The sequence below is a fragment of the Moschus berezovskii genome, chromosome 11 (genome assembly GCF_049115385.1).
Source record: "Moschus berezovskii isolate FMDL1 chromosome 11, NW_MosBer_1.0, whole genome shotgun sequence".
In the NCBI taxonomy this organism is placed as follows: domain Eukaryota; kingdom Metazoa; phylum Chordata; class Mammalia; order Artiodactyla; family Moschidae; genus Moschus; species Moschus berezovskii.
In genome coordinates, this window is record NC_142470.1 from 88,543,071 (window position 1) to 88,558,623 (window position 15,553).

The 15,553-nt window shown below is 40.8% G+C and overlaps 1 protein-coding gene across 1 annotated transcript in view; it reads right to left on the reverse strand.

Moving 5' to 3' along the window:
• Window positions 1-2,554: 2,554 nt before the first annotated feature.
• The window catches only part of QPCT (glutaminyl-peptide cyclotransferase), a 30,694-nt gene continuing 17,695 nt past the window's right edge, over window positions 2,555-15,553 (reverse strand). The window contains exons 4-7 of the mRNA XM_055400619.2: window positions 10,223-10,399; window positions 7,982-8,081; window positions 4,933-5,049; window positions 2,555-3,186 (exon numbers count right to left, since the gene is read on the reverse strand). Coding sequence (XP_055256594.2) covers window positions 3,041-3,186; window positions 4,933-5,049; window positions 7,982-8,081; window positions 10,223-10,399 — 540 coding nt within the window. The 3' untranslated portion in view covers window positions 2,555-3,040. The remainder of the gene's footprint in view (window positions 3,187-4,932; window positions 5,050-7,981; window positions 8,082-10,222; window positions 10,400-15,553) is intronic.

A 15,553-nucleotide genomic window follows, 5' to 3' on the forward strand; every position in this document is an offset into this window, starting at 1 on the left:
GGTTGACAGTAATAGACAAAGCATACAAATTGTTCTCTTAGGGGCAGTAAAATGCTCCAAAATGTAAATAGGAAAATTCCAAATACAACATAATGTTTATGGAAATCTGCCTTTGTAGGTATGATTTTTAAAGTAATATTTCTGACTGGCATTTTTATACAGAACATATTTCAGGGATTAATATCAAGATTAATACCTTAAATTATTTCCCTTTACGTTATCATGATTACTTTTCCCATATAAGTACAAATTCTCTGTCAATAGAATTTTAGAATATGCCACTTGGAAGGAAACTTTCCCTGAGTTAATCTGCTTATATTTTTATTTTTCCTCTTATCTCATTTCAACACATTCTCCAATTCCTCCTCTAAAAATAATTCAACTGTTAACCAAAAGATTATAGTAGATCTATTTATTTAATTCTGCCTCAAATAAAATTTATTATTTAGGCATATAATTATATATGTAGTACTGTCAAGTAAGTTTTAACATCTTTTCGTTCTGTTTTAATATCTGTCACTTAAATAATTTTTTTCTTGGTATTTAAAAAGTGTTTTCCCTGAACCCCTTTCAAATGTTTTCACTCATTTGAAAATTAATCCAGAAAACTCAGCCTTTTTTAATCCTTCTTTGTGGCTTAGATTCTTCAGCCCTAGAACCACTCGTGTTGATTTCTGTGATACCCAAGCTTATGTAAAAATAGCCTTTGATATGGCAGAGAAATAATTCTGCATACAAATGACACACCTCTGAAGCCTAACATTGTCATGTGAACCCTTGCAGCAATGATTTAAGAATGCTCTCCCAGACTGAATGAATAACCTATAAAAATTTCAAGACGCCATTTTTGCATTGTGTTTGGTATTAAAAATATTCTGCAAAGGTCTTTTCACGTAAAGAGGCGGTCCTCTACAGTGCTCCAGAGGATGAGCTGCAGCGCCAGACTGCTTGGGTTCTAGCCCCAGCACTGTCACTTACTAGCTGCATGACTTTGAAGAAGATGCTTAACCATTCTGAGCATCATGCATGCGTGTGTGCTAAGTCTCTTCAGTTGTTCTGACTCTTTGTGACCCTATGGACTGTAGCCTGCCAGGCTCCTCTGTCCATGGGATTCTCCAAGCAGGAATACTGGAGTGGGTTGCCATGCGCTTCTCCAGGGAATCTCCCTGACCCAGGGCTCGAACCCGCATCTCTTGCACTGGCAGATGGGTTCTTTACCACTAGCACCACCTGGGAAGCCCTCTGAGCATCATAAAATGTGGCTAATAGTAGCCTATACCCTTTAGGATTGTTGTGAGGATTAAGTTGGTAAAAACATGTGCAGCATTTATAACACTGACACTGAGTTAGTACTCAATAAGTGGTAGTTCTTAATATTATTTAACTCACAAATTCACGACTTCCCTTCATAGAATTTTAGAAGCAGATTTGTGTAAAATAAAGTCTGTAAAAATCCAGTTCTGTAAAATTCACCCGGGACTCCCCCAGTGGTCCAGTAGTCAAGACTGCACCTTTTAATGCAGGGGGTACAGGTTAGATTCTTGGTCAGGGAACTAAGATACCACATGCTGCATGACAGGGCCAAAATTTAAGAATAAATGAATACTTGTAAAAAAAAATCTTTAAAATGAAATAAGATTCACCAACATGAAATTACAGACATAGATATAATTGTATATAATTCTGGCTATTCTTTTATAAAATTATATAAAGTCACATATATAAATTATATTTTAGCCCCTCTTTTGACCTGGAAAGTATGTTTTCATAAGTAAATTCCTTTTCCAATGACTGTCTTTGCTATTGAACTTGAGGTTGCTTTTGATTTCCCACTCAGTTTGTCTCACACCCTATCCAGTTCCAGCACATTAACTCAGTGAGGTTTATTAAATGTCTGCACAGAACAGAGAATACATGAAAAACAGCAACCCCCAATTAACTTCATCTATTACTATATGGCAGGATTAATCATCTCATTGTTTAACTGTGATCAAGTTTGTATTTCTAGATAACTGTTTCCTATAGCTAAAGAAAATTCCATGAATTTTTAACATGTTTCCAGCCCAAACAATTTTGCTTCCATGAATCTCCTAAAAGAAATTAGCTATAAGAAATTAAACAAATGTGAATATCATATAATTTATACAACAATACACAGAAATGATCATAATTGCTGTGCTCTCTCTGTGTCACCTTCATACTGACTCTGGAGGACACACTCAACAATCTCTGTCTTCATTGTAACCCAAGATCAAAACAACAAATAAATATCTGTTAATTATATAATTAACTGACAGAAAGCCAAAAAATTGAAGATAGAGTTTGATTATAAATACACAAAAACTGTATTGAAAATATGTGAGGAAAAATTAGAGTGAGTGATGATTTGGTTAATATAATGAAATTATGGCTTTTTTACTTTCTCCATTTTCTATTTTTTTTGTGCTGACTATATTATTTTACAATAAAAATGTTAAATCTGTAAAACAAAATTGAGCTATACTTTAAATCATATGATTTTTTCATTTGTATATAAAGAAAGACATTCACAACATGGCATTTAATTTTGATTTAATTTCCATAAAATAAAACACACAAAGATTTCTCAAAGAGATCGAGTCCTCAAACTGCATCTCTGTTTTGTTTTATATGCAATAGATTCACAAGTATGAGAAAATCATAAAACTAAGCCTACACATTACATCTGACCATCATATGAAATATTATGTTAGAAGACCATGATACTAATTATATGCATCTGATTTAGCTTCATAGTTTCTTATCTAAAGGAGACTTTTTAAAGATATGTATCTTCAGTTTTTCTTACATTTGCCTTTATCACTAGATGAAAATTAATGAGCAATTTGGACATGACATAAATCTGGGATATTCAAAGATACCTACAGAAAGAATCTATAGGATAGAAGTTTCCACACAGCATTGTCTAGAGTCAGATTATTTTAAGAGTCCTTGACTTTTGAATATGATACTAGATGCCATCACCAGAATATTTAGTTTACCAGTAAACTAAACCAGAATATTACAAATGGAGATATTCTAACACAAATACTTGTAGAATTTTGTTTAGATTGTCAATGGTTGTTCTATCCAAATTTTCTTCATTGTCATCCATGGTGTGCCAGACTTCAGGGAAAGGAGATGATATCAGATGCAAAACTGGAACACCTAACACAAAGAAATGACTTGTAATTAGGTACATATTTCCCATGAGTAAGCTGGAAAGTATCATTCTTCAGAGAAATCTAAGTGGGAGCTCTGTACTATATAAACACAGATAATAACTCAGCTAATAACTTCTGTGTACATCCCTGTATCTTACCCTAATACTCCAAAGTCATTCATTCATTAAACAAATATTAATAAATTCAGTAAATAATAATAAGGCACTTACTATGTGCCAGCCCCTATTCTAGGAATTGAGGGTTCATCAGTGAAAAGGAAAAGTCCTGTTTATATGGAACTCACATTCTACTAGAGAAAGAAACAAATAAACAAATACAAAAAATAATTTTTGAAAATGATAAGGTTTATAAAGAATAGTAAAACAAGATAAGGGAATAGAAAATGAGGGGCAGAGAGCAGGGCCAAGAAAGAGGAATTTAAAATCGGGATGGCCCTGGACTTCCCTAGTGGTTCCAATGGTTAAGAATCTACCTGCCAAGGCAGGGGATATGGATTCAGTCCCCAGTACAGAAAGATTCCACGCACTGTGGGGCAACAAAGCCTGTGCACTGCAACTACAGAAGCCCACAGGCCCCAGAACCTGTGTTCTGCCACAAAAGAAGCCACCGCGCTGAGGAGCCCATGCATTGCAACTAGAGAATAATCCCCACCCTCCACAACTAGAGAAAGCCTGAAGGCAGCAATGGAGACGAAAAATACATATAAATTACATACAGTTTAAAAAAATAAAATCAAAGAAGCCCTCTTTGAGAAGCTAACATTTAAACCGATGCAACAAAGGAGAAACTGAACTGTGTGAAGACCTGGGGATGAGCAAGCAGCAGTATTTATTAGCAAGCCCAAAGGAGTGTGCTTGGCCTGCTTGCAGAACAGCAATGTGACTGGATCAGAGCAATAATTAGAGAGGTAGGAGGTGATGCTGGAGAGGAAGAAAGGAGTCAGAAAATGGAAGCCCTTGTAGGTCATGATGAAGACTTTGGGTCTTACTCTACATGATGGCAAGCCAACAGAGCTTTTAGGTAGGGAAGTAACATAATTTGATTGACATTTTTTAAAGATAACACTTGCTCATACATAAAGAATAAGGAGGCCAAGAGCAAAAGAAGGAGATGAATTGGATGGCTACTGTAAGAATTCCTGAGTTAATTTAGACTTCCAACGCTGATGGAAAGGATGAAATGAAAGTGAAAGTGTTAATTGCTCAGTCGTGTCCGACTCTTTGCAACTCCATGGACTGTAGCCCACCAGGCTCTTCTGTCCATGGAGTTCTCCAGGCAAGAATACTGGAGTGGGTTGCCATTTCCTTCTCCAGGGGATCTTCCCAACCCAGGGATCATACCCGAGCCTCCTGCATTGCAGGCAGATTCTTTACCATCTGAGCCACTAGGGAAGCCCTTTGCTTCCTTATTAGCAGGAAAACACCAGTTACACAAAGTATAAGAATACAATCCAGGTCTGTGAAAGAGAAAGCAGGATGTCAGAGGCATACGAGCGTTGATAAATATTCTACATGTAGGAAAAAATAAAAAGGTCTCTTCAGGGATTTACAAAGACTTTCATGAAAAAATAAAAGCCATGAGATGATTGGTGAATGATTTAATTTATCGGCTATTAAATGGTTCTTCACACTTCCAGATTGTTGTAAATGCACATAAAATACACCGAAAATGATAGGAAAAAACCACACATGTGCATGCATGCATACATATTTACACATACACACATTACCTCTTCTTAAAAATGGAATATGGTCATCCTGAATCACACCTCCATAACCATTATTCCGGAAATACCACCTCTCCGAAGAGTGATCCTTGAGCAAACCTAATTCACAGAGTCCATGTTCTGCAGATGATAATTAGACAGCAGATGAACATGTGTTTTTAACTAATCGACAGTCAGAACGCAAAAAGAGTTTGAAATCTTGGCACTTGGTTTTAAAACACTGTGAGTAGCGCACCTATGACTGAAAAAACCTCTGAGCTGAACTTGGGGTGTGGACATTTTGGATTAGTTCTGAGGGAGGAGTCACCTCTGACTCTAGCTTTCTGACTCCTGAGTCAGAAGCTCAATAGACAGTGGAGAGACGGAGAATGAGAAAACTAGAGGGAAGCAGAGGGGAAAACACAGGTGCAGATACTTACAGAGTTTCAACCCTTCACAAAGAGTGTTTCAAGAGGAGACGCTGGGCTTGAAAGGGAATCCTTAGACAGAACAGGTATGAAGTACTATACTGAGTGACCTCCGTTTGCAAAAGGGATACTTACTATGACTTGCATCAATGGTTCTCAAATGTGGTCTATGATCAGTTGCATCAGCACCACCTGGGCCCTTGTTAGCAATGCAGATCATCTGGTCCCACCTCTGACCGACTGAATTAGAAATTCTGGGGCTGCGGTCTAGCAATCTGAGGTGTAACAAGCCTTCCAGGTGATTCTAATGCACTAATATTTGAGAACCATTGACCTACATTACATCACTCCTGTCATAGTGTAACACAGAACTCGTGTGTTACATGAGTTACGTGCAACATGAGTCTATGTTATAAGAAGAAAAGAGATCACAAGAAGAGTTTAAGACAACCAAATGAAACTTTGCAGGATTGCTTATATTCATTGCTAAATTTAAAGGGTAAAATTAGACCAAAGGGCAAGCATTCATATGTAATATGATTTTAGGAACATCAAAAAAGCCCTTTGGAGGGTGAGGGGTTAGTCGCTAAGTCATGTCCGACTTTTGCAACCACATGGACTGTAGCCTGCCAGGTTCCTCTGTCCATGGGATTCTCCAGGCAAGATTACTGGAGTGGGTTGCCATTTCCTTCTCCAGGGGATCTTCCCAACCCAGGAATCGAACCCGGGTCTCCTGCACTGCAGGCAAAGTCTTTACCAACTGAGCTATAAGGGAAGCCAAAAAAAGCCCTTACTACCACAATATTCCCACCTGTTTATTGATAATTATAATTCCTTATCTCATATACAACTTTTCCTTATACAATTAGAGATACGGTTTGAATATAAATACCATTCAGTGGGTTACACAATGGGTTAAAATTATATTAACATGTGAGTTACTGATATAAATTAATTCTGGTCGAAGAAATGAGATAAGGGAACCAAACCCATGACAGAAAGCCAAACCCAATTTCTTGAGGCTACTCAGAGTAAGGAAAACATGCTGTAAGGAAGTGTCCCAAAAAGCTTATATTAATACCAGAATAGCAAGTCTTTCAAATTAGAAATTGAAATTTGTCAAAGATAAGCATCTGAGGTTCAGATAAACATTTCTTTCACAATATTCTAGATCTGGATATAGGCCCATTGTGGCAAAAGTGTGAGTTGAGATGGCAGCATTTTCCCCACTGCTGAAAAGGAAGTACTATCCTACCCCACTGGCAAGAAGTCTGTGTGGCTAGAAAAGAATTCTTAGTCTGGTATTTCTGCCACAAAAGCAGGGCTCCTGGCCTGAATTCTATAATAAATATCTGTCTTATGTTCATCCCTCCCTAAGGCCAATCTTTTATCGTTTGTTTTGTTCGTGTGTGTGTGTGTCTGTGTCTGTGTCTGTGTCTGTGTGTGTGGAGAGGGAGGAGTATATGGAGTAGAGATATAAGAGAAAGAAGTTATTCTCCTTCTCCAAGTCCCCAGCCTCTCTCCTGAGCCATAGATAACTTTGTTTCCTTGGCTAACCTGGCTTCACTTCATCTGGCCTAATCTACTCTCATTTAGTTGTCACTAAACCTTCTCTTGGAGAAGGCAATGGCAACCCACTCCAGTACTCTTGCCTGGAGAATCCCATGGACGGAGGAGCCTGGTGGGCTGCAGTTCATGGGGTCGCTAAGAGTCGGACACGACTGAGCGACTTCACTTTCACTTTTCACTTTCATGCATTGGAGAAGGAAATGGCAACCCACTCCAGTGTTCTTGCCTGGAGAATCCCAGGGACGGGGGAGCCTGGTGGGCTGCCGTCTATGGGGTTGCACAGAGTCGGATACAAATGACGCGACTTAGTAGCAGCATCAGCAGCAAACCTTAAGTGACTCTTGAAGGATTTTGGCTTTCTCTTGCATCCCCTTTACTTATTACTTTAGAAAACAGGCAGAAATGGTACTAAATTTAAAAGAATATCACAACTACATAAGGCAGAAAATAGAAAATGACAAAGATAACAGATGAAAAGAAGAAACATTAAAGGATATCTTTTGGTATCATTATAAGGACATAACATTCATCATTATCCAATGTGCTTTGCTGAGTTTTCCCTAAAAATGCATTCCATATGTTTCAAACAGGACCTGAGAAAATATCTCCAAGCTATTTCTAAGAATATGAATATATGAAATGCAGTATTTTATGTTTCCATTTCAAAATGCAGTTTCATGCAGGAAAATAAAAACAGATGAATAGGAATAATAAACTAATCAATAAAGCAAGAAAAAAGCCAGTAAAGTATATTGTGTACTCTGATCACACCCTTAAGTCACAAATTCTGAATTTTAGAATGCAGTGTTTATCAGTGAGAAGAAACCAGATTTGACTCTCTAAGAGTGAAAAAGTGAAAGTGTTAGTCTTTCAGTCGTGTCCAACACTTTGCAACCCCATGGACTGTAGCCCACCAGGCTCCTCTGTCCATGGAATTCTCCAGGCAAGAATACTGGAGTCAGTTGCCATTCCCTTCTCCAGGGGTTCTTCCTGACCCCCAGGGATGGAACCCAGGTCTCCCGAATTGCAGGCAGATTCTTTACCATCTGAGCCATCATAATAAGAGCGCTGCTTACCAATTGCTTCAAGTCTACCAAACCATCTGGCAGTGTTTGGGAAAAAGTTGGGAAATGTTGGGTATGGAGCGCCAATTAAATCCAGTAAGACCAATAAATCCTAAGGGAGAAAAAATATCATATAATCACTGTTGCCAAAACACATTTCATACTCATCAATAGAAAAAAATCAGTCAAGACTAACTGCATTTTAGTAGCTGAGAATGAAATGGGGAGCTGCATAAATCAACAAAAGGTTTAATAGCATAGTAAATGAATCATCTGAGGGAGATTTTTAAATCTTGCTTCTACAATGTGGAGAAATAGCAAAATGTAGATTCTTCATGTCTGTAACTCCAGAACAATATCACTAAGGCTAAATTAGAAGGAAGACACTTGGATAAACATTTCATAGAAAAAAAGGATACATTTGTTTTATTTTCAGATGGACTTAAAAGCCTGTCTCATCTTTTACTCCATTCTAATCAGTCATTTTATCCTTAGCCTGTAATAACACAACTGCCAAAGAGAACACTTGCATAGGAACTATTTATTCCTTAAAGCAGCACATAAGAGAGTTTCCTTGACTAGGAGTTCTATAAGCTTAGTCTCTGAATATCCATTTCCTTTCCTGTCAATGAGAAGCTCTAGCTTGCTGATCTCTAAAGGTCCTTTCTGGCTAAAAGCCTCTGTAATAAGCCAAGTGATTCTTCTTTGAGCCATAAAACATTAGCAGGCTTGAGGACTCCCTGGAGACTACTCCCCAGGTTAAGAACACCTGATTTATGTAAGTGAGGTAAGGTATGAGTAATATCTAGCATTGATTCTGATATATAATAGATATTTTCAGAATCTATGACTCTAAGACATAGTATCTATTAACTCATGAATGATGATTAAATACATCCATAGGGGAAAAAATAGGCTTGTTTGAAATAGGAGTATATTCACCAGGTTGGATAAACTCCTAGGAATTTGTTCTGGAGGAAAAATGGTCTTAACTATCACTATGAATTCATATATTTGGAGTCGTAAACAAATAACTTTGCTTCTCCTGCTGATCAACCAGGCCTCTTCTCCTCCTTTGAACCCTTTTAACCACTTAAGCAAAAGTGATTAAACGAGGTGTCAATTATGTTCTCCTGACACCTTATGGGGCTTCCCGGATGGTTCAGCGGTAAAGAATTTACCCACAATGCAGGAAATGCAGGTTTGATCCCTGAGTCGGGTAGATCCCCCGGAGAATGAAATGGCAAACCACTCCAGTATCCTTGCCTGGAAAATCCCATGGCTAGAGGAGCCTGGCAGGCTACAGTCCCTGGGCTCACAAACAGTCAGACATGACTGAGTGACTGAGCATGTATGCATGACCCCTTGTGAGCTGCCAGTGGGCAATGGGATAGAGAGAAAGCCAACACGAGATGTGCTGGAGTCATACAGGACACTGCATGTGGCCATTTGGACTCACAGGGTGAAGGTCAGTGATAGGACAAAGGACATGGATGAATGGAAGGTGTTAGAAACAGGTTACTAGTTCACAGATAGGATGAGAGTCAGGGATGGGTGGAGCCACAGAAAGATTGAAGTCTCATGGGTTCCATGCTGGTGTGAGTGAATGTCAAATATGGGAAGAGAGTCAGAATAGGAAGGAAATTCAAAGGTGGAATAAAGGACGAGGCATGGGTTGTGGGGCCAGAATGAGGGATGACGAGGGGGCCATAAGTTGCACCCACCACTTGGTAATAAGACCAAAATTTTAAGGAAGCACTGAAATGTCATTACCCTCATGTCAAAAACGCCACATCAAAGTTTCCTATACACACTGGAAGCCACTATAATGTTTTGAAGCCACCAAGGAAATTCTTCCCTCCCATCCCTATACCATGTTCTACTCATACCCCATTTCCCAAGACCTCGGTCTCCTCTGGCTTGACAGAGGCCTCAGGGATGGGACTTGTTCTCTTCACCTCTAAACTTACTGGGGGAATGTGCTCCCATGGGACCAAACTGAATCTGATGCTTCCTTATTCTGATTTTTTATATCATTTTAATTAAGCTCAGTCAAACATAACTTCTAACCCAGAATCATTCTTTTTAGCTCTGGGATTCCTCAAAAACCCAATGCCTGCCAAATAATGCTCTATTATAAACACTCTGTTCCAAGAATGCCATGGCATTTTTAGGTCTTTAATCGGCTGTCGCTTTGGTTTCCTTTGAAGCAGAGTCTGCAGTTGCAGCATCATGAAAAGCACCTGGACTCACCATGCCATGCAGTTGGTTGGTGTCCCTCGCTCCAGGCGGATGTGGTGTTGACGCCATCTTGGAAGCTAAGTGGCGAGACCCATACAGAGAATCCTGAGGAGACCAGAGATGGAAAGCCTCTTCTCCATCAAAGAAAATTAACTGGAGTGAGAGATCTGGCCTTGAGTCTGAAATATTCTGAATTTTAACAAAACAGAAAAAGAGAGAAAATATTCTGAGAATTTTAAAAATAGCATGCTTTCCTATTAAGTGGACAAAAAGATGTGCCATGAAGCCAAGGAAGAAGCCAGAGCAAGTGAAAATATGTCAGAATTTATTTTGCACCATTTCCTCTCTGAAAATCATCAGAGATCCTAAAGTCTTCACCCTTATACATCTCACCGTCTCCACTCCTTCTGAAAACAGAAGTCTTACATGTTTTTCTTACTCTTTAGAGAACTCTGGAACTGCAATGGTGGACATTGTGACACAGCACCCAGGTCCCTTTCAGAAGGATGTGCTGCCCCTGTTGCCAGCAGAGGAGTCAGCAGGAGGCCTTCGGTTGTTGGTCCCCTTAAGGATTGGCTCAGCCATGGAGGTTCCTGCATGCAATGACTGGCCTAAGCAGGTATGGGAGCCCTCTAAAGGGCCATGCTACCTCCAGAGCTCCCCAAGGTTTGGCTGAGGCTGCTGCTGAACCTGCATGGCAGCCCGGTTTCTCCCTCTGCCTACTCCCATTTCTTTCCCCTCCCTGCCACAGGTGTGATGGTAAGGCCACTCCCTACTAAGTGACCGAAATGCTAACCTCCACATCAGAACGCACCTCCCAGGGAAGTGAACCTGAAACAATACCAGTCTTTCTTGCTTCTCACCTTAGTTAAGTCTGCAGTGCTGTATTGAGTTCGAGAGTCTGCCCTTGGAATGCAACAGAGACACAAAGAATGGTAATTACAGCCTCTCCCTCAGAGGAACCTACACTTTACTTGGGTTAGGGAAAGATAAATACGTGGCCATGGTAAAATGTATCAAGGGTCACCATTGTAGCAGAAAACTCCTCTAGGAACTGGGCAGATTGAGAGGTGGAATCCTTGGAATGTCAAGGAGGACTTCAGGAAAGAGACAGTATTTAAGCGGAACTTAGAAGGGCGAGTAGGATTCTGATGGATGTTACACTTTCCACTGTCTTGACAGCAGCTCTCACCTTTCAGATTAGTCCTTCTGGTACCCTAACCCCCACAGTCCTTCAACCCCATTGGAATCTCTAATCTATTGATATGGTCACCTTTTCACAGTCTTTACCTCTACACTGTCCCCCCTTCACTCTATGCGTGCATGAGTGCATGCTAAGTCACTTTGAGGCATTTTAGCTCGCACGCATGCACGCATAGAGTGAAGGGGGGACACAGTAAAGGAAAAACTGTGAGAAGGCGAACGTATCAATAGATTAGAGATTCCAACGGGGTTGAAGGACTGTGGGGGTTAGGGTACCAGAAGGACTAATATTCATCTTAAATTCTGAAGTCAATCATTCTAATTGCTCCCTGCATACATGTTCAATTCCTATGCCTCTCTTCACCTTGGTCAAACTCATGTGGCAAAAGCATAACATTAAGTTCAACTATCTGCCTGCTTTGTGCCTGCACTCAGGCACCTGAACCTGGATGAAGAAAAATACACAACCATTCACTCTCTCCAACCCTATGCAGTACTGGGGAACTGACTCTGATGTTGCTTTAATCTGTTACGGATAAAACTTCTCACGTTTCTCTGCTGCTGCTGCTCATCTCTCTAAGGATATGAAAATAGCATTCTTTAAAGTTGTTTTCTGTTGCTGTATCCTATTTCCTCCGAGTTCATTTTTCAACTTGTATTATTTGTTTTGCTTGCTTTCTTTCATGCTGGAGACGGTCTTCAAATATCTGATCATCCTTCGTGTGCACTTGCATTAAGCAATAAGACACTAGAACACTGCCGAGACACAGATTGCTTGGCTCCACTGCAAGGCAATCTGATGCCCATTGAGGGTTTTCACTAAGGATCCCCAAATGTCACTGTCTGTGGGCCTTCGCTATGGGTGGTTTGCATTCTCCAGAGAAGGATCCTCCAGTTTCCTGTCGGATAGGTGTGAGCTGGCTGCGGGCTTTCTCAGGCTGGAAGTAGGGAAAAGCTGGGGAATCTTACTGTGTAGTCTTTCACTTCATCTCACTGATTCCCATGAGGTACCTCATTACTGCCCTCCAGTAGGTCTGGTGTCCCCACATCTAGAACCTCCCTGGCTCAATTTCTCCAGAAAAATATCCCATCATCTCCTACAAGGGTACAGGTGAGTCACCTATCTGCCAGGTAAGGGGTAGAAATCTTATACACTTGTATGTGTTAAGTCGCTTCAGTTCAGTTCAGTTCAGTCGCTCAGTAGTGTCCGATTCTTTGCAACCCCATGAATCACAGCACGCCAGGCCTCCCTGTCCATCACCAACTCCCCGAGTTCACTCAAACCCATGTCCATCGAGTCGGTAATGCCATCCAGCCATCTCATTCTCTGTCGTCCCCTTCTCCTCCTGCCCCCAATCCCTCCGTGTCCAACTCTTTGTGACTATAGACCATGGACTGGAGCCCACCAGATTCCTCTGTCCATGGGATTCTCCAGGCAAGAATACTGGAGTGGGTTGCCATGTCCTCCTCCAGGGGATCTTGCCGACCCAGGGATCGAACCCATGTCTCCTGTGGCTCCTGCATTGGCAGGCATGTTCTTTACCATCAGTGCCACCTGGGAAGCCCTCTTATACACCTAAGTGCTCCCTAAACAGACTTACAAACACTCTCCTCCTCCATCCCCTACCTCATTTCTGCCTTCCTTGCTGTCCCTCCTATCCCTGAGCCAGTCAGGACTTCATCAGGGGACCACTGTCTTCTTGAACTTCTTCCCCTCTGGGCAATGTGACATCTCTCTACTCTGATATGTCATCTGTCTTTCTTCCATTCACCTTCTGTCTTCATATGGTGGTTTCCATGAACAGATGTTCCCCAAATTCTTCAAAGATGCAATTTTTCTTGATTGCTTTGGGGCGATTTCATAAGGAGAAAAAATGTCATTACCAACTGAAAACTAAATTATCTTTGTATGGTAATCATTTCAACTGTCATAATATTACTCCTTAATTATACCCCAAGAAAAAGACAGCTTATTATATTTTGAGTCTCTCATAACTCCTGATAGTAATAAAGATGGGATGTGTCTGTACGTGAAACATATATGCACTCAGGGTTTAATAAGAACTAGGAGACACAGGTTCGATCCCTGGGTTGGGAAGATCTCCCAGAGAAGGAAATGGCAACCCACTCCAGTATTCTTGCCCAGGTAATCCCATGGACAGAGGGACCAGGTGGGCTACAGTCCATGGGGACACAAAGAGTCAGACATGAGTTAGCAACTGAACAACAGCAAGAAGCAGTGAAACAGATTGTCTCACTGGCAAAAGCTATATGGTACAAACATTAGTGGTGACAGTCAAAGAGCCTTGACCGGTTCCAAAGTTCTAACTCCAAATCAAAGAGCATAATCATGGAATACCAGAGCAGAATAAGATTGCTTGGGACCAGAAACACTCTGTTCATGCCCAGGGTTTACATATTCTGCAAGTCTGAAGGTTCAGGTGCCTCAGAAACGTCAACAGTTTGGTAACTCCACGGTTCAGTACAATGACTTGCTCTCATTCTCTTCTCTTCGCACCATCTCACATAGATAGGCGTAAACTGTTTTGGACAATGACCCCAAGTCATGTGAGGCAACCTGCTCTTTTTACTTCTTTTTAAGACTAGTGGAAAGATAACTTTGGCCTTTAATCTCTAATAACTCAGTCTAGTATCTCAGAGCTAGAAAATATGCATGGGCACATTTGTGAAGGTCTTCTAGTCCTTCTTCCTGGCAATATGACATGCCTAGTTACCAGTGTTAATAGAGTCAGTACATTACCTGCAGTCTTTCCCCATCCAAGGCTGCATCAGCTAACGCCATAAAAATAAGGTGTAAAAACCACTCCAACTTCAGTGGCTTAAAACAACAATCATGAGTTCTCTGGGATCTGCAGGTTAACTGGGGACAACTGGTCTAGGCTGAAGGAGCTCTGCTTCACCCTGCAGTCATCAAGGTTGGCTCTGTCCCACAAGCCTCTTAGTCTCCTCCTAGGACTGGCAAGCTAGCCAAGGCATGCTCTGCTCACAGTTTTGGCCAAGGCACAACAGAGCAAGCCCAATTGCACAAGCACATTTCCAGCCTGTTTGTTATCTACTAGCATCCCATTGGCCAAGGCAAGTCAAGTAACCAAGTCCAGAGTCAAGGAATGAGCAAGTAACACCTGCTAAAGTGGAAGGGCACAGCAAAGTTATAAGACAAGAGAAGTGAAAGTATAATGACAATCTTATTACTAGAAGGTTAAGACTGCAAAGAATTGGAACCATCATCCAGTTAGTTTCCTATCCAGGCTTCTCCAAGGTCACATTCTATCACCCCTTACAGAACTCATGACAGCTGAAGAACATAAAATATCTCCTTAATACAAATCTAAAGTACAACTGAAGAATAAATCTGATACTCTCAGAGACTGAATTCAAAACTAGACTTTATTTTGCACTGCCCACATCGCTGCTTACCTCTAACAGAAAAGATACTTAGCACAGGGAATAGAAGAATCCCTACAGGAATTTAAACTACTAAAATAGAATGATCATCTGGAAAGACCAGAGGCCTTTTGGTAGATAATGGGGAAGACTTTTCTACTATAATGGCCATTTCCAATCTATAGGTCCACATCAAAATTTAAAGATTTCCAAAACTTTACTGTACTATATAAAAAACTTAAAATGAGGACTTGGAGATCAGATTAAAATTGTGTTGTTGTTTAAAAAATAAAGGATAATTAAAAGAATCATTGGAGGGACTTATGCTAAAGCTGAAACTGCAATACTTTGGCCACCTCATGCGACGAGTTGACTCACTGGAAAAGACTCTGATGCTGGGAAAGGTTGGGGGCAGGAGGAGAAGGGGACGATGGAGAATGAGATGGCTGGATGGCATCACCGACTCTGTGGACATGAGTTTGAGTGAACTCCGGGAGTTGGTGATGGACAGGGAGGCCTGGAGTGCTGTGATTCATGGGGTCGCGGAGAGTCGGACACGACTGAGCTACTGAACTGAACTGAACTGAACTGATGTGCATTTTGCTAATGGAAAGCCTTACTCAAAAATCATTCAGCCCTTTCTACTTCTGGTTACCAGAAGCAGGAGTGAATTACATGGAAAAAGGTAAAGGATCTCTCCAAGAGAAAACACACCCACTGCACAGACTATGTCCT